Source organism: Trichomycterus rosablanca, chromosome 4 (genome assembly GCF_030014385.1).
Source record: "Trichomycterus rosablanca isolate fTriRos1 chromosome 4, fTriRos1.hap1, whole genome shotgun sequence".
In the NCBI taxonomy this organism is placed as follows: Eukaryota; Metazoa; Chordata; class Actinopteri; order Siluriformes; family Trichomycteridae; genus Trichomycterus; species Trichomycterus rosablanca.
In genome coordinates, this window is record NC_085991.1 from 40,400,367 (window position 1) to 40,427,665 (window position 27,299).

At 40.9% G+C, this 27,299-nt stretch overlaps 2 protein-coding genes across 2 annotated transcripts; one reads left to right on the forward strand and one right to left on the reverse strand.

The window, feature by feature from the left end:
• The first annotated feature begins 882 nt into the window (after positions 1-882).
• On the forward strand, positions 883-20,711 carry tmem102 (transmembrane protein 102). Its single transcript, XM_062993314.1, has 3 exons — positions 883-954; positions 6,215-6,426; positions 19,342-20,711. The coding sequence occupies exons 2-3, from the start codon at positions 6,225-6,227 to the stop codon at positions 20,703-20,705; spliced, it is 1,566 nt and encodes a 521-aa protein (XP_062849384.1). The 5' UTR covers positions 883-954; positions 6,215-6,224; the 3' UTR covers positions 20,706-20,711.
• On the reverse strand, positions 8,448-9,952 carry LOC134311212 (uncharacterized; the record flags this gene model as incomplete). Its single annotated transcript, XM_062992816.1, is given in 3 exon segments — positions 8,448-8,723; positions 9,588-9,666; positions 9,930-9,952. Coding segments are annotated over 3 exon segments (378 nt in total), but the record flags the coding sequence as incomplete, so codon positions are not given.
• Positions 20,712-27,299: the final 6,588 nt, after the last annotated feature.

Sequence of the window (27,299 nt, forward strand, 5' to 3'; positions counted from 1 at the left end):
AATATAATACTTAATTTCTCTAAAACGGTGCCAGCACAAACGATGATTCAACCAGCACAAACACAGCACAAACGAATAATAATATTTATATTCCATTTCTGACCACATGGGGGGCCAGCTTCACGGAGGTTTCCGACTTCACTTGCAAAATCCGCGATGGTACTGAAGCTCCCAGCGACAGCTGTCAATCAAAACGGATTCAGCCTTTCGACTGATCCTCCAATCATCTTGCAGAAGCTCAGCGTTCAGACCCGCCCACAGCCCCACTCACCCCCCGAGACGCTCAGCGTCTGGGGGCGGGACAAAATCGTGGCGTTTATCCAATGACCGGCGAGTTTCGAAGTCCCGCCCACGCAGCACCATAGAAGCAAAGAGACGCTCAGCTTCTGCGGGTAAATGCATTGACGCTCCGGGAATCAGCTGATTCTGAACGAACTCGTCTTCAAGATGAACGTGTTCTAACGCATTTGTAGTCAATAAAATGTTAACACAACTGTACATATTTGACCATTTAATTTTTGACATTTTAGGGGAAGCTGAGCTTCTCTTGCAGTCTTAGAGAAATCGCCACTGGTACCAGCGGGTTTATACATGCTTCTGAAAATTAGATGTATAAATATATGGAAGTATAAATAAAACACACACACACACGCGTTTGTTTTCTTACGTTCAGTGTTTCAAACGCGACCTGACCAGAATAAAAATATACGTGTCTGCGTGACTGGTCATTGGTACACTGCACAAACACCACTCACTGGCTGCATTACCGTGTTAGACAGCGTGATCCATGTTAAAACTACTAATCCCAGGATCCTCCGGGTGGCGGTGATTTCCGGGTTGGTGGTAACGGAGGAAGGCGTGTGTTGGATGGATATGACGGGAGCTGAAAACAGATTCCAAGTCGGATATCCAAACAAGCAGCCGGGAATAAGGACTCGGACTCTGCCATCCAGGGTGTGTGATAATAAATACTGTATACTGTACTGATTTAAACACACTGTAGCTGTTGTAGATTTGATAGCTTTATGCACTTATTCTCACCTGCTGTGCTCGGGTTGTAGTTAGCACTGGCAGCTAATCGGATCTGCCTGAGCTGAGCAGAGCAGAGGAATGAACGCTACACACTGTAACCTGAGCAGCTGAATAAGCATTAGATGATCTGATATTTTACTTCTGTAATCGATTGTTGTGACCAGACTGAGCAGTTTGTATTTAGGGAATTAGATATTCTGGTTTAGTTTGCTACTTATGTACTAGATCAGGATTTAGCTCGTAATCTGGCTAATTAATTAGCCACAGTGTTGCAGACTAACCTATAATCACTCTGTGCCATACAGCAACTTTATCTTTAAGCTTTACATTGATTACATAGTCAATAAAACTAATAAATGCATCTGCAATTAAACAAAAAGACAACAACAAAAAGACAAGTTCAAATGAACATAAAACTTGATGATAAACTGCATGACTGTGCTGTACAGTGTTTGTTTATTAGGATTTTAACATCATGTTTTACACTTTGGTTACATTCATGACAGGAACGGTAGTTACTCATTACACAAGATTCATCAGTACACAAGATTATATCAAACACAGTCTTGGACAATTTAGTATTTCCAATTCACCTCACTTGCATGTCTTTGGACTGTGGGAGGAAACCGGAGCACCCGGAGGAAACCCACGCGGAGAACATGCAAACTCCACACAGGAAGGACCCGGACCGCCCCACCCGGGGATCGAACCCAGGACCTTCTTGCTGTGAGGCGACAGTGCTACCCACTGAGCCACCGTGCCGCCCTGAGCTGTACATAGCAGTTGAGGTTATAGGTTTTTCAAAAAAAAAAGAGGACACTCGTGGTAATATGGCAGCATGGTGTAAACAGACACCTGCACTGGGTGAAAGGTTTAATTTCATGTAATTGGTGGCACAACAGCAACACATTGCAATGTGTATGGGGTATGGGTTTAAATATTTGACAAATTCATCAATAACCATGCAACTATGTTATTGAACTTCAATAAACAAACAGCTAGCTAAGGTCCTCGGTTCGATCTCCATGTGGGGCGGTCTGGGTCCTTTCTGTGTGGAGTTTGCATGTTCTCCCCGTGTCTGCGTGGCTTTCCTCCGGGTGCTCTGGTTTCCTCCCACGGTCCAAAGACATGCAAGTGAGGTGAATTGGAGATACAAAATTGTCCATGACTGTTCGATATAACCTTGTGAACTGATGAATCTTGTGTAATGAGTAACTACCATTTCTGTCATGAATGTAACCAAAGTGTAAAACATGATGTTAAAATCCTAATAAATTAAACAAACCAATCCATTCAGCATTTGGCCCTGAACATTAAAAACAACAAATTAACTAGTCCATCAGAAGAGCTGTTTAATCAGATGCAAGATTCAAGATTTACTTTATTGTCATTTCACTGTACACCAAAGTTTACAGAAAAAAATGAAATTACGTGCATTGGTTCATGCTAAAAACACAGCAGGTTTAAAATGGAAAATATATACTGTATATAAAATAGTAATGAAGGAAAAAAAAAAAAATTATAAAAAAATTGCACATAGTTAAGTATTGCACATGCAGAAAAATTCACAGTGGTTATACATAATGATAATTATTGCACGTTTCGTTATTGCATGTTAAGATATAAGGATATTGCACATGTTATACCCATAGATGGAATATTTATCAGATTGGGTTAATTTGTTCTGTTCAGAAGTCAGATTGCAGTCGGGTAGAAACTACTTCTGAAACGGTCCACTGCATTAATAACCTAAATAACCCCTTTTTTTGTATGTGCATTTGGGAATGTTTACGTTGTTTCAGAATCAGGGAAAGACTTAACAAGGCAGACGTGCCGTCTATTGATCTACGTTTAACTGCTGTGATGCTTTGTGGTGTGAAATGCAAAAACTCCCACTGCAGCAGTAACAACAACTTCTGTATTACCCGGTCTTTACCTGATGAATACTCTCTCCTTTAGGTGCAATTTGTTGTTTTGCTGAACGAGCACCTTTGTTTTTATTTACTTTCGATGCTTGGGCATTTTTAAGAGAAGTGAGAGAAGGCGGGACCTAAAGAGAATGTTGAAATCAAAGCAAAAACATGCAAAGAATAGCATGTGCAGACTACCTAAGTTGATTTAACAATCCTGGCTGGAACCATTTTTTAGGTTCAGAAAAGAGGCGTGTCTGCAAAAAGGAAGTATAATAAAAAAAAGTGCATAGTAATGCTTAATTTGTAAGAGCTGTTTGACAGTTATTATGGAAGTGATGGAAGTTATTAAGCATTATTATCACATTATGGAGCCAGACTGCATGCACTCATTTGGGTCTTTGTGTATTTTTGTTAGGATTTTGTACTTTGTATCATGTTTCAGTAAAAAGCTAGAACTCAGCTTAAATTCTTATAGTAACTATGATAACATTGTCAGGTAAAGCTTTGTTTGCATTTATGGTATTGTGACAGTTGACTAAATATAATTCAAGCAATTGAGGCTTAAGTGAGGACCCAACAGTAAAAACTTGGTGGTGATTACTAGTCCAGTACCTCAACCACTGAGCTACCACTGTGCTATTTTTTACTGTGATATTTACTATTCTATTAATATTTACATTCTGAATGATAAACTGGTCCTGTTAATAGTGTTGTGTATGTTCATCTTACTGTTCTACATTACACCGATCAGCCATAACATTAAAACCACCTCCTTGTTTCTACACACACTGTCCATTTTATCAGCTCCACTTACCATATAGAAGCACTATGTAGTTCTACAATTACTGACTGTAGTCCATCCGTTTCTCTGCATGCTTTGTTGGCCCCCTTTCATGCTGTTCTTCAATGGTCAGGACCCCCACAGAGCAGGTATTATTTGGGTGGTGGATCATTCTCAGCACTGCAGTGACACTGACATGGTGGTGGTGTTTTAGTGTGTGTTTTGCTGGTATGAGTGGATCAGACACAGCAGCGCTGCTGGAGTTTTTAAACACCTCACTGTCACTGCTGGACTGAGAATAGTCCACCAACCAAAAATATCCAGTCACTGATGAAGGTCTAGAAGATGACCAACTCAAACAGCAGCAATAGATGAGCGATCATCTCTGACTTTACATCTACAAGGTGGACCAACTAGGTAGGAGTGTCTAATAGATTGGACTGTGAGTGAACACGGTATTTAAAAACTCCAGCAGCACTGCTGTGTCTGATCCACTCATACCAGCACAACACACACTAACACACCACCACCATGTCATTGTCACTGCAGTGCTGAGAATCATCCATTACCTAAATAATACCCACTCTGTAGTGGTCCTGTGGGGGTCCTGACCATTGAAGAACAGGGTGAAAGCAGGCTAAAAAGGTATGTAGAGAAAAAGATGGACTACAGTCAGTAAATGTAGAACTACAAAGTGCTTCTATATGGTAAGTGGAGCTGATAAAATGGACAGTGAGTGTAGAAACAAGGAGGTGGTTTTAATGTTATGGTTGATCTGTGTATATTATAATTTAACTCTAATCTGAGCTTGTCGTTAATTTGTTAACCATCAACTAATGGTCGGTTATCAGCTTCAATAAATTGAAAAACTTTGGATCCCTAGTTTGTACAATAACCTTTGGTAAAATTTCATTACAGCTTAGCTGTAGAAGAGATGCAGCATGTGTAAAAGATGTTGAAGAAATCAATGAACACTTTGACTGGTTAAAACCAGGGTGTGTTTTTTACAGTCAGGTCAGGAGACTTTAGTATTATTATTAATATTTTGCAATATATTGAAATTAGTATCTAAAATGTATTATTTAAGTTGCTCTGTACTATATTAGCTGACTTTAGGCATGCTGTGTGTCTTCTCCTTAACTGAGAAGTTGTAATCTGTGTCCTTTCTAGTCTGATTTTCTGACCTTCTTATTGCTATTTAGTAGGGCTGGCACCGATCCATACTCTGTATGGGTATCGGTCCGATATTGGCCCAAATCACTGGTTTGGATATTGGAAGGACAAAAACGTGTAATCCGATCTGATACTGTTGCTTAATGTAAATAACACAATGTAAATAAGGCCATTGTTTGTGTGTAAAGCAAATAACACACGAAGATACGTTCCAACAGAGTGCTTTTTATTGCCAGCTCACTCTTAATGACATCATTAGTTTGTGCCACTGATCTACAACTCATCCGCAACAGCCATCCACAATCATCTACTACTGCCACATCTAAAAATGTTCTTAATCATCTAAAAACTGAAATTGAATGGAAAATTTCAACTCTGCATCAATTCTAATTGCTCCATCGCGTTTGATTGACAGCCACATCTTACAATTGTAGACACTTTTGTTAAACAAGCCAAAAATTCAGCTAAATGTTCTGTGTGTAAAAGTTAAAACAAAAACAGCAGTTTTGTGTAAGTGTGATGTTGTAGGTTCTGTATTTATTCCTTTAGAATATTTGTTTCACAGTCTGAACATTGTTATTTAGATAGCTAGTTTAACCATGGTGCATTGAGACATGTATTATTACTGCTTAGTTGTTTGAGAGGAGAAATGACGGTATCGGATTGGCATCGGTATCGGCAGTATCGGTATCGGACATAAAAAAGTGGTATCGAGCACTGGTACTTTAGTGGTTAAGATATTGAATTAGTGATCAAAACAATGCTGGTTCAAGCCACACCACTACTAAGTTGCCATTGTTGGGCCCTCAAGCAGGGTGCTTAACCCACAACTTCTGCATTGTGTACTTACACTACACTTACAGTAAGCTGCTTTGGATGAAAGTGTCTGTTAAATGCTGTAAATGTAGTCCAAGAGGTAACGCTGTGGTAGCTCAGTGGTTAAGGTACTGGATTAGTGATCAGAAGGGCACTGGTTCATGCTACACCATCACCAAGCTGGCACTGCTGGAATTCGGAGTAAGACCTTTGATTGATTGAATATATTTGGTAACAATTGTAAGTACACAGATGTAAATTATTAGAACTGAGTATTGTGACTGGAGCAGAGAGAGTTAGGGGCCTTGCTTAAGGGCCCAACAGTGGCAGCATGGCAGAGCCAGGATTCAAACTCTCGACCTTTTGATTGATAGCCCAAAGCTCTACTCACTAGGCTACCAATGTCCCTGGTCATAGAACATAGACAATACATATCAAGTAAATGAACTGGATGCTATATTAAAGCATTTTCTCATTTATTTCCATTTTCTTCTCTTAGGTTGGGTTGAATGGAGGTGCTCAGGAGCGCAGTGACGCCTCGTGCGCCGGTCCCGGGGAAACGCGTGACGGAGGTGGACTTCCGGTCAGGCACGGCGCTGGAGCATCTGGCAGGACACGTGCAGGAGCTGGTGCAGCTTGAGCAGGGCGAATTCGGGGACCAGACTGCACTGGAGGTGCACACAGCCAAAGACTTCATATTCAACATGCTTGGTGAGAATCACACAAAAACCTTTTTTTTCTTTCAGTCCATCTGTTTTTCTACATTTTTAACATGCTTTCACCCTGTTCTTCAATGGTCAGGACCCCCCACAGGACCACTACAGAGTAGGTATTATTATTATTTAGGAGGTGGATGATTCTCAGCACTGCAGTGACACTGACATGGTGGTGTGTCAGTGTGTGTTGTGCTGGTATGAGTGGATCAGACACAGCAGCGCTGCTGGAGTTTTTAAATACCGTGTCCACTCACTGTCCACTCTATTAAACACTCCTACCTAGTTGGTCCACCTTGTAGATGTGAAGTCAGAGACGATCGCTCATCTATTGCTGCTGTTTGAGTTGGTCATCTTCTAGACCTTCATCAGTGGTCACAGGACGCTGCCCACGGGGCGCTGTTGGCTGGATGTTTTTGGTTGGTGGACTATTCTCAGTCCAGCAGTGACAGTGAGGTGTTTAAAAACTCCATCAGCATTGCTGTGTCTTATCCACTCATACCAGCACAACACACACTAACACACCACCACCATGTCAGTGTCACTGCAGTGCTGAGAATGATCCACCACCTAAATAATACCTGCTCTGTGGGGGTCCTGACCATTGAAGAACAGCATGAACGGGGGCTAACAAAGCATGCAGAGATACAGATGGACTACAGTCAGTAATTGTAGAACTACAAAGTGCTCCTATATAGTAAGTGGAGCTGATAAAATGGACAGTGAGTGTAGAAACAGGGAGGTGGTTTTAATGTTATGGCTGATTTACCCGATAACATTTTTTTAAATGATCAGAAACAGTGTAATATAGTGAATCTGCACTTTTTCTCACAAATCTTAACTAGGCATGAGGAAGGCAGAGCTTGGCACATGGTACATGTATATAGCCTATGGAGTTCTAGAAGTTTTAATTAATGCAGCATTTTTTTTGTTTAAATGGGAATTGTTAGAGCATGCAGTTATATGACAGCTCTGAATTTTACTGTGATTGGAACATACTGCATTTTTCTCAGTTTTATGGTGGAATTGGAATTCAGACACCAGGTAGTGTTACAGACTCATAGTTCTAATCTCTAGACAGTAATTTGATATAATTAATAGGAAGTTTGGTACAGGGCGTTATGCAATGTGACATAGAAAATAGAAAACTAAAGTTGTGGGTGAGACAGCAAATCAATGTAAAAGGGATGCAAATTGTACCAGCTTAAATATCTGATGATCATCGTTTGTGGTTAAAGCCTACAGTAACCCATCAAAACTTTAGATGCATCATGTGACTGACTAAACAGACTAATCCAATAAATGGAGCTGACATTCCGGAATTAGTTGTGACAAAGTTGGGTAATAAATCAAGGTCATGGGTCATATTTGTTGAAAAAAGGATAACATATCCTTTCATCTCATGTGGAAGGAATAATCATCTCTGCTGATGCATAACAACTGCACATAATCTCACATAGTCAAACACTGGATTAGTAACGAGCAGCTTCAGTCTATCAGTGTCCTTCTCTCTGTTTATCTTCCCTCCTTCCTTCTCTCCCTCGCATGCTCTCTCTCTTCCTTCCTTCCTTCATTCCCTCCCTCCCTCCCTTTCTTTTGTCATTATTCCTCCTTTCTCTTCTTTCCTTGTCTTCGTTCCTCCCTCTTTCTCTTTTTTTCTTTTTCTCTCTCACTTCCTTTTGTTCTTTCTCTCTCTCCTCCTTCCTTTTGTTTTCTTCCCTCTCTCCTCCTTCCTTTTGTTTTCTTCCCTCCTCCCTTTTTTGTCCTTCTTACCTTCCTTCCTTCCTTACTTTCCTTCATTCTTTCCTTCCTTTTTACCTTCTTTCCTTTTTACCTTCTTTCCTTTTTACCTTCTTTCCTTTTTACCCTCCTTCCTTCCTTCCTTCCTTCCTTCCTTCCTTCCTTCCTTCCTTTCCTTCATTCCTTCCTTCTTTCTTTCTTTCTTTCCTTCCTTCCTTCCTTTTTCCTTCCTTCCTTCCTTTTTCCTTCCTTCCTTTCTTCCTTCTTACCTTTCCTTCCTTCCTTCCTTCCTTCCTTCCTCCCTTTCTTCCTTCTTACCTTTCCTTCCTTTCCTTCCTTTTTTCTTCTTTCCTTCCTTCCTTCCTTTTTTCTTCTTTCCTTCCTTCCTTTCTTCCTTCCTTTCTTCCTTCCTTTCCTTCCTTCCTTCCTTTTTTCTTCTTTCCTTCCTTCCTTCCTTTCTTCCTTCCTTTCCTTCCCTTTTTTCTTCTTTCCTTCCTTCCTTCCTTCCTTCCTTCCTTCCTTCCTTCCTTCCTTACCTTCTTTCCTTTCTTCCTTCCTCCCTTCCTTCTTACCTTCTTTCCTTTCCTTCCTTCCTTCTTTCTTGCTTTCCTTCCTTCATTCCTTCCTTCCTTCCTTTTTTTCTTCTTTCCTTTCTTCCTTCCTCCCTTCCTTCTTACCTTCTTTCCTTTCCTTCCTTCCTTCCTTCCTTCCTTCCTTCCTTCCTTCCTTTCCTTCATTCCTTCCTTCTTTCCTTCCTTCCTTCCTTCCTTCCTTTCTTCCTTCCTTCCTTCTTACCTTCTTTCCTTTCCTTCCTTCCTTCTTTCTTGCTTTCCTTCCTTCCTTCCTTCTTTCTTTCTTTCTTTCTTTCCTTCCTTCCTTCCTTTTTTCTTCTTTCCTTCCTTCCTTCCTTCTTTTCTTCCTTCCTTTCCTTCCTTCCTTCCTTTTTTCTTCTTTCCTTCCTTCCTTCCTTTCTTCCTTCCTTTCCTTCCTTCCCTTTTTTCTTCTTTCCTTCCTTCCTTCCTTCCTTCCTTCCTTACCTTCTTTCCTTTCTTCCTTCCTCCCTTCCTTCTTACCTTCTTTCCTTTCCTTCCTTCCTTCTTTCTTGCTTTCCTTCCTTCATTCCTTCCTTCCTTCCTTCCTTCCTTCCTTTTTTTCTTCTTTCCTTCCTTCCTTCCTTTCCTTCATTCCTTCCTTCTTTCCTTCCTTCCTTCCTTCCTTCCTTTCTTCCTTCGTTCCTTCTTTCTTGCTTTCCTTCTTTCCTTTCTTCCTTCCTCCCTTCCTTCTTACCTTCCTTCCTTCCTTCCTTCTTTCTCTCTTTCTCCCCCTTCTTTCTCTCTTCCTTTCCTTTCTTCTGTTCTTCTCTCTTTTACTTTCTTCCTTCCTTTTTTTCTTAATTCTGTTTGTTCTTCTCTCTTTTACTTTCTTCCTTCCTTTTTTTCTTTATTCTGTTTGTTCTTCTCTCTTTTGCTTCCTTTCTTTTTTCCTTTCTTCCTTCTCTCTTTGTCTTCGTTCCTTCCTTTTTCTCCCTTTCTTCCTTCCTTCTTTCTCTCTCCCCCCTTCATTCTCCCTTCTTTTCTTCTTTCTCTCTGTCTCTCTGTCTCTCTCTCTCTCTCTCTCACTCTTCCTTCCTTCCTCCCTTTCTTTCGTCCTTTCTTCCTTTCGTTCTTCTCCCTCTTTTTTTATTTCCTTCTCTCTCTCTCACTCTCTGGCTCTTCTTTTCCTTTCATTCTTCTCTCTTTCTCTCTCTTCCTTCTCTCTCACTTTTCCTTCCTTCCATTTGCCATCTTTGTGTCTTTCTTTGCCTCCAGTAAGTCTTATGATACTTAATCCTGCTTGTTCTCAACCTTCTGGTGAGATTTGTTTATCTACTTTATTCTGAGTGTTTCTCTTTATATCTCTCAGTCCTCCAGGGTTTCCAGCATGTTTATCAATGTGCTCATCCACATCTGCACTAGTATTCTACTGTTATTTCTTACAATGTAGCTTTTGAGTGGAGTTGAATAATACATTTTTTAATTTCTTATTGGGAATTGGCACTTGTAAAAAAAAAAAAAAAAAAAAAAGTGTATGACATGGCAGTCTTGAAAATGTCTTGAGTTTTTGCAACTGTACTATTTATGTAAATGATGATATTTATTTTGTGAATTATTATATTATGTGGACACTTGACCATGAGTTTGTTGGACATTCCTTTCCAAAATCATGATCATGATCCAGTCACTTGGATGGAGAAATCAACCATCAAATTAAGGTCAGGACTTTGAGTGTGCCTTTCCTAAAGCCTAATATCAGCCTGATTTAACTTTACACTTTTATTTATATATACTGTATATACATAATGTTTCTTTATGCATTTTCTCCCCTTTTTCTCCATTTTAACACGTCCAATTGCCCGATTGCGTCATGCTTCCTCTCCACCAATGCCGATTCTGATTGAGGAGAACGAAGCTAACCCACGCCCCCTCCGACATGTGGGCAGCATGCCGTATGCATCTTATCACCTGCACTTTGACGAGTGCAGTGCAGCTCAGCGTTGTGTACGGAGAGACACACCCTGAGAGCACTCTTTTCTCATCTATGTGCAGGCGCCATCAGTCAGCCTGCAGAGGTCGTAATTGCACCAGTCATGAGAGAGAGACCCCATCCGGCTTAGTCCCACCCATATCTGAACAACAGACCAATCGTTGTTCATGTGGCCGCTCAGCTTTTGCCGGCAGGCAGAGCTGAGATTCGATACGATGTATTCGAGATCCCAGCTCTGGTTCCAGCGTGTGTTTTTACCCCTGCGCCACCGGAGTTGTAATTAAGATTTACACATTGCGTTTATTTCTTTCTTTTTTTTTTTTTTCACTTTACTTTTACAAACATGCTTCTGGTAATTGGGGCCAAAAATTGTTTTCTTTGTGCATGTGATCAGTGTGTCTAACTGTGCTTACATATAAATGTAATGTATCTAATAATTGTGTAATTCAGTAGTATGCAATTTGGGACAGAGCCTTTATGAGCTTTGAGAAGAGACTTTATGAAACACACTGTTGTAGATTAGTGAAGCTTAACTTCATTTTCTTGTGTGTGTGTGGGGGGGGGGTTGCGTTGGTCCTTTTTAAATAAGTTAAAGTGTAATGAATAAAAAAACACAGTCTCTACAACATTTTTCATTTCATAATGCACACGTGCTATATTTACACCATCCTTATATCATGTTGTGCACTTCTGTTTAAGGGAAGGGAGGGCACATTTTTCTGTCAGGTTATTTCAGGCTACAAGAAACAAAAAACAGCCTAATGTGGCTAAATGTGGTGAAAATGAATTAAATCACAGCATTTATGTTTTGCTGCTTATAATATAATGCACACACAGAGCGCAGCCGGTAGTTTTGAACAATATGGTTGAAATAAATTGCTTATGGCTTGCTGCTTTGGTACACAATTTTCTACATTAAGATTTTACAATTTCACCCCGGATGGGGGCCTTTTTCATCACTTCATCATTTATTTATTTTTATTTTTCCATTCTTTTATTTATGCATTTTCTCCAGAGAAAATGCATTTTATTTATGCTCAGAACAGTATCGGGATGAACAGCACTCACCAGCACACCCTTGCAGCTTCATACCTGACAAACATTAGCATAAACTCACCATGTTTATTCTCTAAAATGTCTTAAAAAGTCTTCCCCTCAGTCCACTCCTCCCAGAGGGCCTCATTATTTTAAAGCAGCATTATAGCTCTGTTAGCCTTAGTGCAGATGAGAAACTTTGAGGCTGAGGGCTTTTTTTCTGTTCCGAGAGGTCATGGTCAACAGTTACCTCAGGAAGCTCAGTATAGCCCACTTCACTTACTCATACACATTTATTTGGGAATTATGGGTAAGTTTCTAGATTCGAGGAAAAAGTAGACTAGGTAGTTACTTTGATGTTTATACAAATTTATGACCACCCATTTTCTATTAATTTTGAATTTAGGGGTAGTGGTAGCCTAGGTGGTAGATCTTTGGGCTATTCATCGAATATATACTCCGATCAGGCATAACATTATGACCACCTCCTTGTTTCTACACTTACTGTCCATTTTATCAGCTCCACTTACCACATAGAAGCACTTTGTAGTTCTACATTTACTGACTGTAGTCCATCTGTTTCTCTGCTTTCACCCTGTTCCTCAATGGTCAGGACCCCCACAGGACCACTACAGAGTAGGTATTATTTAGGTGGTGGATCATTCTCAGCACTGCAGTGACACTGACCTGGTGGTGGTGTGTTAGTGTGTGTTGTGCTGGTATGAGTGGATCAGACACAGCAATGCTGAGGAAGTTTTTAAACACCTCACTGTCACTGCTGGACTGAGAATAGTCCACCAACCAAAAATATCCAGCCAACAGCGCCCCGTGGGCAGCGTCCTGTGACCACTGATGAAGGTCTAGAAGATGACCAACTCAAACAGCAGCAATAGATGAGCGATCGTCTCTGACTTTACATCTACAAGGTGGACCAACTAGGTAGGAGTGTCTAATAGAGTGGACAGTGAGAGGACACAATATTTAAAAACTCCAGCAGCGCTGCTGTGTCTGATCCACTCATACCAGCACAACACACACTAACACACCACCACCATGTCAGTGTCACTGCAGTGCTGAGAATGATCCACCATCTAAATAATACCTACTCTGTAGTGGTCCTGTGGGGGTCCTGACCATTGAAGAACAGGGTGAAAGCAGGTTAACAAAGCATGTAGAGAAAACGATGGACTACAGTCAGTAATTGTAGAACTACAAAGTGCTTCTATATGGTAAGTGGAGCTGATAAAATGGACAGTGTGTGTAGAAACAAGGAGGTGGTTTTAACGATGTTCCTGTTTAATCCAAAGCCTGTAGTGGAAAAATTGGGTACTAGGCAGGAACACCTTGGACAGGGTACCAAACCATCTTCATGCAAACCTACCGGCAGTTTAGAGTAAAATCAGGTAAAGTGGTTACTGAATAAATTGAATAAATTAAAATCATAATATGTGCACATTAGGGACGCAAGTTTTGCCATCATTAGTTAAGCATTAAGCAGCAAACTTTATGTCCCATTAAAATATAAACCACATCAAACAAGTCTTGATCACCATCAGCAGAAATAGTTATTTTAAACAAGCAGTAACTACACATTCTAAAAACATAAAAAATAACCATGCAGCCAGTGCGTTAAAGCTTTTCCTGTCAACATTAATGTCGTCATTTTAAATTGATCATTTTGTACCTTCATACTGGGGCATGAAGATTTTCTCTACATGAGTGAGGACAGTGGGTGAGGGTGAGTCCCAAATCAGTATTCTGTACAACCTATGTGTGTCAGAGCTCTGTAGCTCCGCTCAATATGAGCCTTTAAACTGATGGCATTAGTCAAACCTTGACTTCATTGTCAGTTACCGGTTAATCAACGTTCTTCGTTTGCATACAGGAATCCTTCGCACTAAAATCATACAGTTGCAGATGGAAATATTCAACCCTTCAAACTCTAAACATTTCTGCAGAGCTTGATTTTTCTGTTAAAAAAAACTCGTGTTACTGGAAGAATTATAGGATGATTTTGATGTTGGGACAAATGTATCAGCGGCAACCATAAAATCACATTGACCAATAATTACAGGTAGGTTTGACAGTAATGTGCATGAAGGTAAAGGAATAGACTTACAGAGTTCCGGGACACAGTTCTATGGATTGATGAATTAAAACTGGAACCGTTTAAATATGTGGATCAGTGATTTGTCTAGCACAAAAAAGGCATGGCTTATATTACTAGAATTTCAGTAATCCTCCTACACTCGTTTATAATTCATTTATTGCTTTTGTGCGTCTTGTATTTGGTTATATAAAGAACCAAACATTAATAAATAAAATGTGAATGAATAATAATGCTTCAGGATTTTATTAGAGGAGCCCCAGTGCCTCCTATTGGACGAGTTTGGTATTGCAAAGCACCTGCACCCTGTGCTGGGGCTTCCCTGCTCGCACTCTGTAAAGATGTGTTTCATCACCATCCTCTTATCTTATCTGATCAGCCATAACATTAAAACCACCTCCTTGTTTCTACACACACTGTCCATTTTATCAGCTCCACTTACCATATAGAAACACTTTGTAGTTCTACAACTACTGACTGTAGTCCATCTGTTTCTCTACTTACTTTTTAGCCTGCTTTCACCCTGTTCTTCAATGGTCAGGACCCCCACAGGACCACCAGAGAGTAGGTATTATTTAGGTGATGGATTATTCTCAGCACTGCAGTGACACTGACATGGTGGTGGTGTGTTAGTGTGTGTTGTGCTGGTATGAGTGGATCAGACACAGCAGCGCTGCTGGAGTTTTTAAATATCGTGTCCACTCACTGTCCACTCTATTAGACACTCCTACCTAGTTGGTCCACCTTGTAGATGTAGAGTCGGAGACGATCGCTCATCTATTGCTGCTGTTTGAGTTGGTCATCTAGACCTTCATCAGTGGTCACAGGACGCTGCCCACGGGGCGCTGTTGGCTGGATATATTTTTGGTTGGTGGACTATTCTCAGTCCAGCAGTGACAGTGAGGTGTTTAAAAACTCCAGCAGCGCTGCTGTGTCTGATCCACTTATACCAGCACAACAAACACTAACACACCACCACCATGTCAGTGTCACTGCAGTGCTGAGAATGATCCACCACCCAAATAATACCTGCTCTGTGGTGGTCCTGGGAGAGTCCTGACCCTTGAAGGGCAGCCTGAAAGGGGGCTAACAAAGCATGCAGAGAAACAAAAGGACTACAGTCAGTAATTGTAGAACTACAAAGTGCTCCTATATGGTAAGTGGAGCTGATGAAATGGACAGTGAGTGTAGAAACAAGGAGGCGGATTTAATGTTATGGCTGTATATACTGTATATAAACTGTATATTAGAGAAATTACATTGCCTGTTATTGTGTGTAATTAGTTTTGCATAGCAATTGGACCTTTGTGCCGAGTTCTTTATCAAGCCTCACTCTTGCTCTGATATTTAGGGGGCACATTTGTTGATTTGTGGAGGTGATGTGAGCAAAAATATACTAATAATAAGAGATTATTTCTCAGTAGAGGAGAAGCTGCTTTATTATTCTGGTAGTTTTTGAGAGAAAATGTCAATAGTGCTGAGATAGCATAAGTTTATGTATGCTGCATTAGTGGTGTATGTGGGGAGGCTGAAGATGCTATGTGAAGCTGAATATTGAAAGCTGTTCCAGTCATGTTTTTTCTATCTATGTTTGGCAAATAGTGTTAGAAGTGGTGAACAGAGTGTGAAGGGAAAATGCAGTTTTCACAGATTAACTGTTTGTTAAGAGTCGCAGTGGATTCCTTTGTTTTAAGTGTTTTGGTCAGTCGTGGTTCCTCGGTTCTGGTGCCTGAAGATCCGGAACAAGAGAAACTTAGTGTTATTTTTATTTTTAGCAGATCTAAATTGTATTACAAGCACAACGTGTATACAGTGAGGAAAATAAGTATTTGATCCCCTGCTGATTTTGTAAGTTTACCCCCTTACAAAGACTTGAACAGTCTATAATTTTTATGGAAGGTTTATTTTAACAGAGAGAGACAGAATATCAACAAAAAATCCAGAAAAAATAACTTAAAATAAAGGTTATAAATTAATTTGTATTTAATTAAGGGAAATAAGTATTTGATCCCCTACCAACCAGCAAGAATTCTGACCCCCTCCCGTGTAATTCTGGACTGACCTCACCTTTCTCAGAATCATTCTTACCCCACCAGGTGAGATCTTGCATGGAGCTCCAGAGTGAGGGTGATTGACTGTGATCTTGTATTTCTTCCATTTTCGAATTATCGCACCAACAGTGGTCTCTTTCTCACCAAGCTTCTTGCTGATGGTCTTGTAGCCCATTCCAGCCTTGTGCAGGTCTACAATCTTGTCCCTGACGTCCTTTGATAGCTCTTTGGTCTTGCCCATGGTGGTCGAGAGATTTGAACGGAAGAAACTGATTCTGTGACAGGAGTCTTTTATACAGGGACAGGACTAATTTGTGTGCCTTTTGTGCACATAACCGGTCTGTGGGGGTCAGAATTCTTGCTGGTTGGTAGGGGATCAAATACTTATTTCCCTTAATTAAATACAAATTAATTTATAACTTTTATTTAAAGTTTTTTTTCTGGATTTTTTGTTGATATTCTGTCTCTCTCTGTTAAAATAAACCTTCCATAAAAATTATAGACTGTTCAAGTCTTTGTAAGGGGGTAAACGTACAGAATCAGCAGGGGATCAAATATTAATAAATAACTTATTTTCCCCACTGTATGTTAAGTGAAATGTAGGATGGGGTTACATTCTGCAACAGGTGCAGGCTAGTAAAACAAAAACAATGGTTTCAGCAGACAAAACATAGCACGTCAACAAGTGTCTTGCAATATACGTGTCTGGTGCAGTACAGAATGTTCTAGAATGTCAAGGGTAAAATCAGCAGGAAGATAAAAATGAATATAACTGAACAGCCATAACATTAAAACCACCCCCTTATCAGTTCCACTTACCATATAGAAGCACTTTGTAGTTCTACAATTACTGTCTGTAGTCCATCTGTTTCTCTGCATGCTTTGTTAGCCCCCGTTCATGTTGTTCTTCAATGGTCAGGACTCTCCCAGGACCACCACAGAGCAGGTATTATTTAGGTGGTGGATCATTCTCAGCACTGCAGTGACACTGACATGGTGGTGGTGTGTTAGTGTGTGTTGTGCTGGTATGAGTGGATCAGACACAGCAATGCTGCTGGAGTTTTTAAACACCTCACTGTCACTGCTGGACTGAGAATAGTCCACCAACCAAAAATATCCAGCCAACAGCGCCCCGTGGGCAGCGTCCTGTGACCACTGATGAAGGTCTAGAAGATGACCAACTCAAACAGCGGCAATAGATGAGCGATCGTCTCTGACTTTACATCTACAAGGTGAACCGAATAGGTAGGAGTGTCTAATAGAGTGGACAGTGCAAAGCCGTGACACTGAACGCCCTAGTTTAACATTTAGAGGGTCCTTGTCACAAAAGGCAGGATTTGAAGGCAGCACGATCATTGGGTGCCACCTACCACACTGGTATACAATTACTGATTATAGCCCAAATGTTGTAATACAAAATTTTCAAAGTTAGCTTCCCTCTACCCTATCCAGCACTGGAAATGGCCCGCTACAGGACCATCACACAACAGTGACATGGTAGCATATCCACCTCTTGGTAGGCTTAAACAACTTGTGGTCATAAGATCAAAGCGCTAGGTTTGTGAGTCCTTCCACAAAAGCTAATAGGGTTTCTGTGTGTTAATATGGTTCAGTTAGCATGCATGTCATGGCATAATTGATAAACATGAACTTCATGAAATTCATGCATGTTTTTTCTGACTGTATAACACTATCTTTATTTTCCTTTTAAAACCATCTTTCACCTTCATTCACTCACGCTAGGGCTGTTGCGGTAATCGCAATTTTGAAATACCGCAGTATAGACCAGCCAACCGCAGGGCATGCCAAGCAACCGCCACACCACGATGTTCACGTTCTTTCTTTTTTTTTTTTTTTTCTTGTTGCAGGGTCCATCTTGTTTTACGCTTACATTCGAGCGTAATAAATGTTAAATAAATTCATAATGAAAATGAGCTAAGAGCGTCATTTTCCTGCCAACTGTTCGCATCCGTTGCTGCTGAGTGTCAGAGTTTGTGTTTTAAGATGGAAACAATGGCAACAGTAATTATAGGCAAGTTTATTAATGATCAAATTGAGTTCACACTCAATAAAATACTTGTAATTTAGACTATATTTAAACAGCCTTGGTGTACTAAAACACTTAATGACGGTTAATATGGCATTGCAGCCTGTATTGAAACGAATAATAACTTAAAATGTAGTATATACTGCTATGTTAATTATACCTAATAAATAGATGGTTAATAGTGGCGCGACAACCAGGCTAGATTTTCTCTGCTCTCTAAAGTCGCATGCAGGTACAGTACACGTGTATTTGTGTAACGAGCAAGAGTTTTAGTGCCATCGCTACCCCACTCAGATCCTCTCTGGAACCACATCAGGTGAACATGTTGGTTTTTCTAGCGCGCATGATAACGCAGGTTTAAGGTCTTATAGACTTTATTCTAAACGAAAGGTTTCGTTTTATTTATTGATTTATTTTTTTACCATATTTTGATTAGATGTGCACTTAAAATATTTAGCCTAAACAGTTTGCTTTTTTTCGTTTCACAGTGTATATCTAGCCTAGGCTAGAAGCTTAATTTAAACCTTTTTTAATAGAGAAAAGACATGCGTTCTTATTGCGCATCCCTGCTCTGTTCTGTATTTAACAATAAACACGCATTTGATTTGTCTTTAAGCTGTCTCATCTTTGTCATTAAAAAGCAAATATACCGAATTATAGCCTAACAAAAAAGCTTGTTTATATAGCTCTAAAATCCAGATAAATTAAGTAATTATCAAAAAAAAAAAAAAATGGCGATATTACCGCATACCGCGGTGTTGAACCACGCTAAATACCGCAAGGGGAAATTCTTTCACCGCGACAGCCCTAACTCACGCTGGAATATTCACCCACGTCTGGATCTCAGTATGTGGTGGGTTTACAAGCTCACTTAGTTTATGCATGATTGAATAAGCGAAATCATGTTAAAAGATTTAAACTGCAGGACGCAGATTAGAGTCGCAGCTCATGCAGTGTCACTGAAATTGTGCCTATTTTATTCCTTGAAATACAGCCTTGGTGAAATGCTGAGACCTAGGGTCTGTCTGAAGACCTAGTGAGCTATCTACATAGACAGCATTTTACGTATGCATTTTGTGTGCCTAAGAATAAGTAAAATACATTTTAGAAACTTTAAAATGCTGCCTCATTTTGAGTGATCGAATTACAGAATAACAAGGGAGCATCCAATGCTTTCTTATTGGTGAATAAGAATTTCCCAGCACACAGACCCCAAGAATGACCTAAAATCTTCATAAGGATGGAAAAATTCTAAGGCAAAATGTTGCCATGGACTGTAAATGGCTGACAATTAAAACAGAGTTCAAGATGATAAGGCACATACAGCAGTAATAATGCCACTGAACATATGAAAGCCATATTTTCTTTATAGTATGTATAATCTGACTTGCTTAATGTGTTTTCTCTCAGGCCTGGTCCAGAAGGTGGATAAGAGACTACCGGTTGCAAACGAATACCTGCTGTTGTCGGGCGGCGCCAGGGAGGGCGTTCTTGACCTTAACCCCGAGGACCTAGGAGACTACGTCAGAGGTGTGGACTTCGACTTAGATTTTACCCTTCTCGTGCCTGCGCTTAAACTGCACGACCGCAACCAGCCCGTCACGCTGGACATGCGGCAGTCCCCGCCGTGCCACTCCTGGCTCAGCTTGCGTCTCTGCGACCCGGCCATGCTAGCTCGATGGGGTATCTGCTGTGAAGATGAACCTTACAGCAAGAAACAGGAAGATGATGAAGAAGAGGAAGAAGGCGGTTCCATATTAGGGTCCATTCCCTCTTTGCAGTCTTCACAGTCCTTAGATGGGTGCTATTTTTCACCGCTGTTAGTCACCGATTGGTTCTGGAATGTAGTTGGGACAGCTGTAGAGGAGTTAAAACGACACCCGCAGAGAGGAATTCCTGTCCCGGATCGTGTTGAGCGCAACGGACCTTTGACCACGCTGATCCTCAAGGCAGGGACCAGTCGGGTGCTTTACGACCTTCTGCCTGTTGTGTCGTTTCGAGGCTGGCCGGCTGTGGCGCAGAGTTGGCTTACTACCAACCACTTCTGGGATGGAAAGATCACCGAAGAAGAGGCCATCAGTGGGTTTTACCTTCTGCCTTGTTGCTCTCCGACAGCTGGGCTATCCAACAGACCAGACCGAGAGTGGAGACTCGCCTTCTCTCGTAGTGAGGTCCAGTTAAAGAAATGCGTCCCCTTCCCTATGGCGGCAGCTTTCCAGGCTGCCAAAGCTGTCGTGTCCAGACTGTTAGTGCGTCCACGCACAGGTCTTAGCCTCTATCACCTGCGCACGCTACTTTTCTGGGCCTGCGACCGATTACCCGCAGCCTACCTGAGCTCTCCGGACCAAGAGACGTCCGCGCGCTTGTTCCTCGGCCTCCTGGACGACCTCGCGCATTGTGCGTTGGGTAAAAACTGCCCCAACTATTTTCTTCCACAGTATAACATGCTAGAGCACCTCACCGATGATGCTGCCCTGCTAGTGGCTCGAAAACTAGCCCATTTGCGCTCAGATCCGGCAGAACACCTGCGTGCAGCGCTGGAGCAAGCTCGACAGGCCACGCAGCTGAAACGAGAAGCCGCCGGGGCGAAAAACGGCTACGGGGCGTCATCGCCGAGCCACACGTCCTCGAAAAACACCTCCCCTCAAGATGACCACCTTGCCCAGAGACTGCAGCAGCTGGTAACGGAGAATCCCGGCAAGTCCATTTCGGTCTTCCTCAATCCGGATGACGTGACGAGACCGCACTTCCGGATCGACGACAAGTTCTACTAAAGTGGCGCCACTTAACAAGCTCTGCACAGCACTGCCTGAGGATATCGCCTCTATTTCTTCCTTAGCTACAGAGTTAACGCTAAAGCTAACTGCAAAAACAGCACACAGACTTGTAAAGTGTGCACTTTGCTGTACCGTGTTGAACCCCCTCGTGTGCAAGCTGGCCGCAAATCAGCGATGCCTTTTGGCCTGCGCTACTATCTGCAAGCCAGCTCTGCAAAATGTGATTAAGCTGCTACTGGAGAGACCATCTGTCCCTCAGTCAAGTCTGCTGTCAGCTACATGGCTCTGCTACCAAATAAACGGCACCAATAGACGCAACCGGCTCTTGAGACTTTGGAGCAGAATCTTGTAAGCCTTGGAGCTAATTCGCTTAATGAAACCTTAATCTTGCAACATGCATCGGATAATTGTATCTTGCACAATCTAGTTTGAAACAATAATGTAGTTGAGACTGCCTGAATTCTGCTGAGTCTTTTTCCATTATTCCTGGTAAGCAGCAAGGATGTGGCGTTGATTTTAAACAAAGGTCTCTGTGAAATTGGCATCCCATACGAGGTAGAAATTAAATAATAGACTCCCTTACTTATTATTGAACTTGACCCACACATGTTGCTAACAGGTGTAGTAAATAACACTCTCTATTTTTTGGCTCGTTACTGTTCCAGCATGATTGTGCTACTGTAAGTCTATAATAAAATATAATATACGGAGTTTGGTGCCTGCAAGACTTGACCGCTTTGGGGTTAATTAGAATTATGACCTAGGGTGTGTACTGCCTACATAGGCAGCTGCCTAAGTAGAGAGGATTCTAATAAGTCATCGACTTAAAAGGCAGGTTTATTCGAACGCACCACTTACACTGTAATTCATCAGTTTTCGCCTTACTAAGCTAACACAGTTAGCATCATGCTATTCAAACCAGTGGGATGGGGTGGCACAACTCGCTAGCATGTCAACTGACATTTCCCTTCGTCTACTGAAAACGGTTACGTTCGCTGACGAGCCCGAATTTGCAAATAAACACACTTGTGCACGTTTATACAAATTAAAAATAACCCGTTTCTCCGTACCGTCCGCCATGTTTTTTATTTCTCTGTGAGAAAAGTTGTGCCACACTGAATGCTGGGATTGCCTCCACCGCTAAGGCAGCATCAGATGTCAAAATAGAGTTGAAATTTTAAGTTACCTTAGTAGTGAGGATATTAAGGCATCTAGGATTTCGAACAGCCTCCTTCTCGGGAGCGTGCTTGGATGACGTAAAAAGCGTCTATGTAGAGAGATCACTAGGTTTTCGAACACACCCTTAGACTCACATTCTTGTCCAACATCAGCCCGACCTTACAAAAATGAGCACAAATGAGTACAAACTTTGAGGAAAGCCTGTCCAGAGGAGTGGAGGCTCTTATGACGTGCCTTGTTTATAAGCTTATGGTCAGGTGTCCACGTACCTTTGGCCATATTTGCACTGGTATGGTTTTAGTTTTTGGTTAAATTAAACTTTACCGTTTAGAACATATTGATTTATCAGCATATTATCAAAAGTGATGCTTGTTAACCTGCTACCACTGGGATCCAGGGTTCAAATCCTTAGCAGTGCTGTTGGTCAGTCAGGCGTCTCATATAAGCTTAAGGTCAGGTGTCCACATACCTTTGGCCATATTTCCATTGGTATGGTTTCGGATAGATTAAACTTTACCATATTGCTTTATCCAGCACATTATCAAAAATGGTGCTTGGGTGGCACAGCTGTACATTGTTAGCCTGCTACCAGTGGGATCCAGGGTTAGAGTCCCTATCTGTGCTGTTGGCCAGTCAGGCGTCTCTGTAGAAGTATTTCTGCTGGTATGGTTTTAGATAGATTACACTTTACCATTTAGAACATATTGATTTATCCAGCACATTATCAAAAATAGCGATTGGGTGGCACAGCAGTACATTATTAGGGGCGGCACGGTGGCTAAGTGGGTAGCACTGTCACTTCACAGCAAGAAGGTCCTGGGTTCGATCCCCAGGTGGGCTGGCCCGGATCCTTTCTGTGTGGAGTTTGCATGTTCTCCCCGTGTCTTTGTGGGTTTCCTCGGGAGCTCCGGTTTCCTCCAACAGTCCAAAGACATGCAAGTGAGGTGAATTGGAGATACTAAACTGTCCATGATTGTGTTTGATATAACCTTGTGAACTGATGAATCTTGTGTAACGAATAACTACCGTTTTATTGTCATGGAATTTCCAGGGCCTTCTATTAACCTTAAAAGTAATCATTTAAATATTATATGTAATTAGCAAGTTGCTTGCTGATATACTCATGGGTAATAGTCAAGGGCACAAACGAGAGATTTTATATTATATTTTTTATGCGTTTTTCTCCCAGTTTTTCCCAGTTTAGTGTAGTCAATTTGTCTTCTGCTGCTGGGGGATCCCCGATTTTTTGCTGTTGCGTAGAGTATATTGCTGCTCACTCCTCCGATGACCCACGCGCTGCCCTCAACGGAACCCTTTTCTACCAATGCACTCTGCACAGACGCCTTTATCCACCAATCAGGGTCCTTACATAGCGTTTGAAGACCACGCCCACATAATCCGGTCATCCCTCCCTACAGGCACTGCTAATTATGCCCGCTAGATGGTCGAGTTTCAAACACAGGAGTTCAGAATCTCCGCTTTGGTGTGCTAGCGGAATATCCCGCTGTGCCACCTGGGCACCCACATGAGAGATTTTAATAATAATACAAACTTAACATGGGATCCAAACTGTCTCAGCTACTGAGAAAAGATCTAAGTATAAATATACCCTATTTTTTATCACTAATACTGTACACCCTATAACTGTAGTTATCTTTTTGGCACAAAATGTAAAAACATTATTAAAACACTTTTTCTGATGGTATGGGATGCCACTTTCACAGAGGTAAAACAGACTACATAAAAATCACTGGACATGAATGTTTTTAAGATTGGTGGATGTGGACACTGGATATTGTTTCCTTTTACTTCTGTACTTGCTTGTCTTGTTCTTTCTCAGGTATTTTTCGTTGCTAAAGATGAAGGCTTCTGCAGTGTGTATGCTGTTGCCCTTGTGCCTCCTACCATTTCAGTTAAACCCACAACAAAGCAGCCTTGGGCTTGACAGTCATGATGGCTAGATAAAATGTTATCTGGTTTATCTTAGCTAAGCCTTGGTTGTGTTATGTTCCTGCACTACAGCTAGATTTACTCTAACCATAACCATTTACTCTAACATCAGGACCTGTCACAGTTCTGACATTTATATTTATTTTGTATTTGATTTCAGCTTATTTTAACAAATACAGAGCTACAAGCTCTACCTTTACAACACAGTAATGCTCACATGAGGAGACGTCAATATTTCGTTCTGCCATGCTTACTGTGCAGGAGAGAACATGTCTATGGATTTTATGATGTGTCAAATAATAGAGCATCATTCTAGAAAACAGTTTGATTGGTTTGTCAGTTCCTGACAGACGTCAGTGCTGATTTGACATCAGCTCGGTGCTTGCTTTTACTGTAATCTCTACATGTAATCATATTTTTAGATTTTTCATAAATGAGTCTTCGTTTGCTTCCAGAATGGTGTATAAAAAGCACAATACATCTTTTTTTTTGCTAAATAAGTTTTGAATATGTTTGCGATGTGTATATTATTCATTTTAATTAGCTAGGCTACGTGATGAATTGGTTGTTTCCACCAATAATAAGGAGGCTTTTGAGGAGCTAAAGATTATTGGAACTGCCCTGAATGAGAATGAGTTTCTGGTTGGCATTTTCACCACAGCACAAGTAATAATGTTTATGCTTAATTGCATTTCTGCAACCTAGACAGTTGTGACAAATCAGCATACAGCAAAATCCCGGCAACATGAAGTTGTTCTGCATTTGCATTTTTATCGGTTTCATTTATTGAAAAGTCAATCAGTTTTAAAGATGTTTATTGTGTTTAGCTAAAGCTCATACTATATACACTGATCAGCCATAACATTAGAACCTCCTCCTTGTTTCTACACTCACTGTCCATTTATCAGCTCCACTTACCATATAGAAGCACTTTGTAGTTCTACAATTACAGACTGTAGTCCATCTGTTTCTCTGCATGCTTTGTTAGCCCCCTGTCATGCTATTCTTCAATGGTCAGGACTCTCCCAGGACCACCACAGAGCAGGTATTATTTAGGTGGTGGATCATTCTCAGCACTGCAGTGGCACTAACATGGTGGTTGTTTGTTAGTGTGTGTTGTGCTGGTATGAGTGGATCAGACACAGCAATGCTGCTGGAGTTTTTAAATACCGTGTCCACTTACTCTTCACTCTGTTAGAAACTCCTACCTAGTAGGTCCACCTTGTAGATGTAAAGTCAGAGACGATCTCTGAGTGGATAAGACACAGCAATGCTGATCGAGTTTTTTAAACACCTCACTGTCACTGCTGGACTGAAAAGAGTCCAGCAGCGCCCCATGGGCAGCGTCCAGCTCAAACAGCAGCAATAGATGAGTGATCGTCTAGAGGAGTGTCTAATAGAGTGGACATGGTATTTAAAAACTCCAGCAGCGCTGCTGTGTCTGATCCACTCATACCAGCACAACACACACTAACACACCACCCAAATAATACCTGCTCTGTGGTGGTCCTGTGGGGGTCCTGACCATTGATGAACAGGGTGAAAGCAGGTTAAAAAAGTATGCAGAGAAACAGATGGACTAGTCAGTAACTGTAGAACTACAAAGTGCTTCTATATGGTAAGTGGAACTGATAAAATGGACAGTGTGTGTAGAAACAAGGAGGTGGTTTTAATGTTATGGCTGATCGATGTAAGTGAAAGTCCTTTTCTTCACTGATACATTGCCACTCTTGAAGCAGAAAGGATCAATGACCTTGCTTTGAAACCAAACACATTGGCTGCTTCGCTAAACACGAAACCTAAACTTGAACCCCTAACCTTCCACAGTAAACAACTTTTTTTTACCTTTAGTTCACTAACATGAAACGGCCACAAAGAGATCTTTTCCCAGACGTTTTTTCTAAACAAATATCTTGTCAGCACTCAGAATTTACAAACACTGTCTGAAAGCTTTACTGACTAAAAATCGTCTGTAACCACTTTCTTTTTTCTCCCCTAAACCAATTGTGCATTTATGAAGCTCAAATTGTCACTGAGTTTGGATATTCACAACATAAGCATTTATAAGGCTTCATTTGTGCTGTACCATTTTAGATATAGCTCCAGTTTTAGTAAATGTTAGCTAATAAGTAATAATATACTAATTTGAATAATATAATTATATATTAATAATAATAACTACCAATCAAAAGCTTTGTTTTTCACTTTTTCTAATACCAATAGTTTCTGATCTGAAGTAGACTACCCACTCTGCAGCAAAAACAGTGCTTGGGAATATGTTTCCAGAACCTAAAAACAAACCCTGTTTTCTCCTTTGGTTCCTTAAAAAATAAAACTTAGTTCCTGAAGAGGTTCCTGTGGTGGAAACAAAGAAAAAGAGTGAGATGATCATTGACAGAAACACAGTGATGTTTCACAAAAAGTATAATATAACTTCAGCTTGGTTCAATCCAAATCTCCCGAATTATGGACTTTAGACTTGTGTTTCGTGATGCTATCTGAGATTCTCAACGTATTCATGTCAATCTGCAGGGCTGCAGTTATTTATTTATATATTTTTAACTGGCACTAGTTAAATTAGTTGCTATTGCTCTTGATCTCCCCAATCTTCCTTTTACTATAGTAATCTCATTGTGTAAATCACAGGATGAACTGTAATAATCTAGCCCATATTTTTTATATAATATTTTATGGCCTTTGACTGAGTGATGTGATTTTTATTCTTTTTTTTTTGCGCTGTAAATGGTTGCAGGTGTGATAGATTTGGCATGTTGATGTCATGTACTTATGTACTTAAAGTGAGTGGTACTACTGAATAGCTTGATGTAACAGAATGGTGAGTTAAGATGATCAGATTAGATATTAAAGACTTAAATAGCTGATATAATTTTGTTCATAGCATTTTAAAGCCGCTTATCTAATGAGACAAAATTATTATTATTATTTTTACTTTTTCTCAGATTTTTCCCCCCAATATTCTTCCCTAATCTAGTCTTATCCAATTACCCTGGTTGCGTTACGCTTCACTTCTACCGATACAACCCTCCACTGCTGATTGAGGAGCTTCGCAACTGTCACACGCCCCCTCTGACACGTGTGCAGTACCGACTGCCTCTTTTCACCTACACAAGGCGAGTTCATATGCAGACCAGCCGTGTGCACGGAGAGCCACACCCTGATCAGCATTATTCCCCAACTCTGCGCAGGTGCCATCAATCAGCCAGCAGAGGTCGTAATTGCACCAGTTATGAGGAACCCTGGTCTTGCTCATCCCATCCCTGAACAGCAGCCAATAGTCACTCATAAGCACTAACAAGGAATTAAGAGGCCATGCCACATGGCTACATTACAGTTAAAATTTAAATTATATAACTTTCTACAACATCTAATCAATCATTTCAAGTTGCTCCATGTAAGTTTGACCCAGTATTGAGTTCAGTCACAGAAAAAAGATGGTTGCAA